At 56.2% G+C, this 2,032-nt stretch overlaps 1 protein-coding gene across 1 annotated transcript in view; it reads right to left on the bottom strand.

Moving 5' to 3' along the window:
- The window catches only part of INPP5E (inositol polyphosphate-5-phosphatase E), a 13,452-nt gene that overhangs the window by 2,570 nt on the left and 8,850 nt on the right, over positions 1 to 2,032 (bottom strand). The window contains exons 3-4 of the mRNA XM_007947034.1: positions 986 to 1,046; positions 153 to 260 (exon numbers count right to left, since the gene is read on the bottom strand). Coding sequence (XP_007945225.1) covers positions 153 to 260; positions 986 to 1,046 — 169 coding nt within the window. The remainder of the gene's footprint in view (positions 1 to 152; positions 261 to 985; positions 1,047 to 2,032) is intronic.

The following is a 2,032-nucleotide window of genomic DNA, read 5'->3' as shown; positions in this document are numbered from 1 at the left end:
GACTGACTTGACTTCCAGTGGCCAGTGACCTTGGTTCTTCGAGGCTCTGAAACTCTTGTACTAAACTGCCCAGCAGCAAGGAGACTGCCAGCCCTCCGGGAGCGTGCTCCTCCGGCAGTACACAGTGCCCCCAGAGGGGCTGCTCTGCTCACCTGGGCTCGACCGGTAGGGGTTGGTGTCAGGCACGCTCTTGGGCAGGGCAAGGGTCTGCACCGTCCTTGCGTAGTCTAGAAGCCGCTCGGCCACCTTCCCGTCTCCGGCTGCAACCACACACACAGGGCGGGGCTCAACAGGCAGATTTTAAAACATGATTGACTACATGCCCCTGAGACCAGAAGAACTAGATGGTCCCTGGCTACCACTGCCAACCACTGGGAAAGGGATCAGCGTAAGACATCCTGGATAGTATGGGAGAAGAATGTGAAATAAAACTGAAAATCAGAAAAAAAGACCAGACTTACTGGTCTGATAGAGACTGGTGAAGCCCCTGAGACTATGGCCCTGAGTCACCCTTAATGCTTGGAATCGAACTCCTTCCCAATGGCTTCCAGTCAAGCAATAGACAGGCCTACAAGGTGAACATTTACACTGGGTGGGTGCACTCCTTAAAACAATCAACCACAGCAGGACAGAGGGGCAGTGTCTGCACAGGGAGACAGCTCAGAGGGCAGGAACGCACAGGAAAGGACACAGGGAAGAGGTAGCCACAGGGAGGAAGTGGGGAGAGAGCTGTTACACTGTGGGGACTGCAGTCAATGTCAGGAAACAAAACGTGCATGGACTGCTGTATGGAGAACGAATTTGCTCTGTCAACTTTCACCCATATCACTAAAAGAAAAAAAAATGGGCTGAGAGTCCTGGCCATGTCTGGGCCAGGCCACGTGTCATGCTCTGGCGGGCTGTCAGTGGCTCTGAGATGCTTGCATCTCCCCCACCAAGGCCTGAGCAGCACCCGACGTGGTCCACGGCAGGTCCACTGCCAGACCTCTGGCCTCGCTGCGTGGCGTCAACGGGGGCTCTGTCTGCGGCCCTGGCTTGCTCCCAGTCTCAAACAGGACCCAGCGTGGGGGACGGGGAGTTGTGTTTAGGGGTCACTGAGGTTCTGTTTGTGGTAGTGGGACAATTTGGAGAAGGAGTGTGAGAACAGTCACACAACCTGAAGGCTGTCATCAGAGTCCCTGTGCTGTGGGTGTGAAGCTGGTGAACTGACGAACGCGTCATGTGTCCTTCCACAATACAAAGGGCACAGAAGCCACCGGGACCATGTGGCAGCTCCAATGGCCCCTCTTCCGGGTGCTTGTTACAAGGGCTCACTCAGGGTGAGATGTGCCCAACACCCAGGAAGCGGGGAGGGTCATGACCACATTGCTTCAGCCAGTACTCAGATGTTACACTCCACCTTTCTCCTTCCGTGTGGATACGTGTAACACAGACATAGACAAACATGGCATCTGTCATCCGTGTGCATGTATCCGTTTCTAGTGAACCTTTGCAATGCGGCTGCACACTCCTGACACCTTTGCAAGTGAAGAACAAGGACGTCTTCCCTCAGGGTCAGATACTACGACCTCCCCAAGAAGATGGACTTGCTCTGTGGCTGATGACCTGACAGCCAGTCCACGTGTGCGTTCCCGGGTGCCCCAAGGTGTGCCTTAGTTTTCTTTCATCTTTGCACCACAGACTGTCCCCAGCCCAGTTCTAGAATATAAATAGAAAAATTGTGCAGGGTCGGGGGCTGCCAGGGGAGACAGAAGGTGCTGTGGATGGGAGCAGGGCTGCCCCCAAGATGCCTACTGCTCGCCGAGGCCCCTGAGCTGTGATCGGGCCCTGAGTGCCCATGCCGGCCCCTTAGCCTGACTGCCCTACGCTGAGGGAAGAACAGACTAGCCGTCTGCCTGTGCAGAGGCAGATGCTGGCAGCACAAGCATCCCCCAGGGGGCCTGGCTTGGCGGCTGGAGGTCTCCTGGCCAAGGGCTCTGGGTGGGCCCCTCACCATCTCAGCACTGCATCTGTGAAATGGGCTCAAGTGGCC

The sequence above is a fragment of the Orycteropus afer genome, unplaced genomic scaffold (genome assembly GCF_000298275.1).
Source record: "Orycteropus afer afer isolate SDZICR_OR568_19922 unplaced genomic scaffold, OryAfe1.0 scaffold00174, whole genome shotgun sequence".
Classification (NCBI taxonomy): Eukaryota; Metazoa; Chordata; class Mammalia; order Tubulidentata; family Orycteropodidae; genus Orycteropus; species Orycteropus afer.
This window is presented reverse-complemented; position numbering and strand designations above follow the sequence as displayed.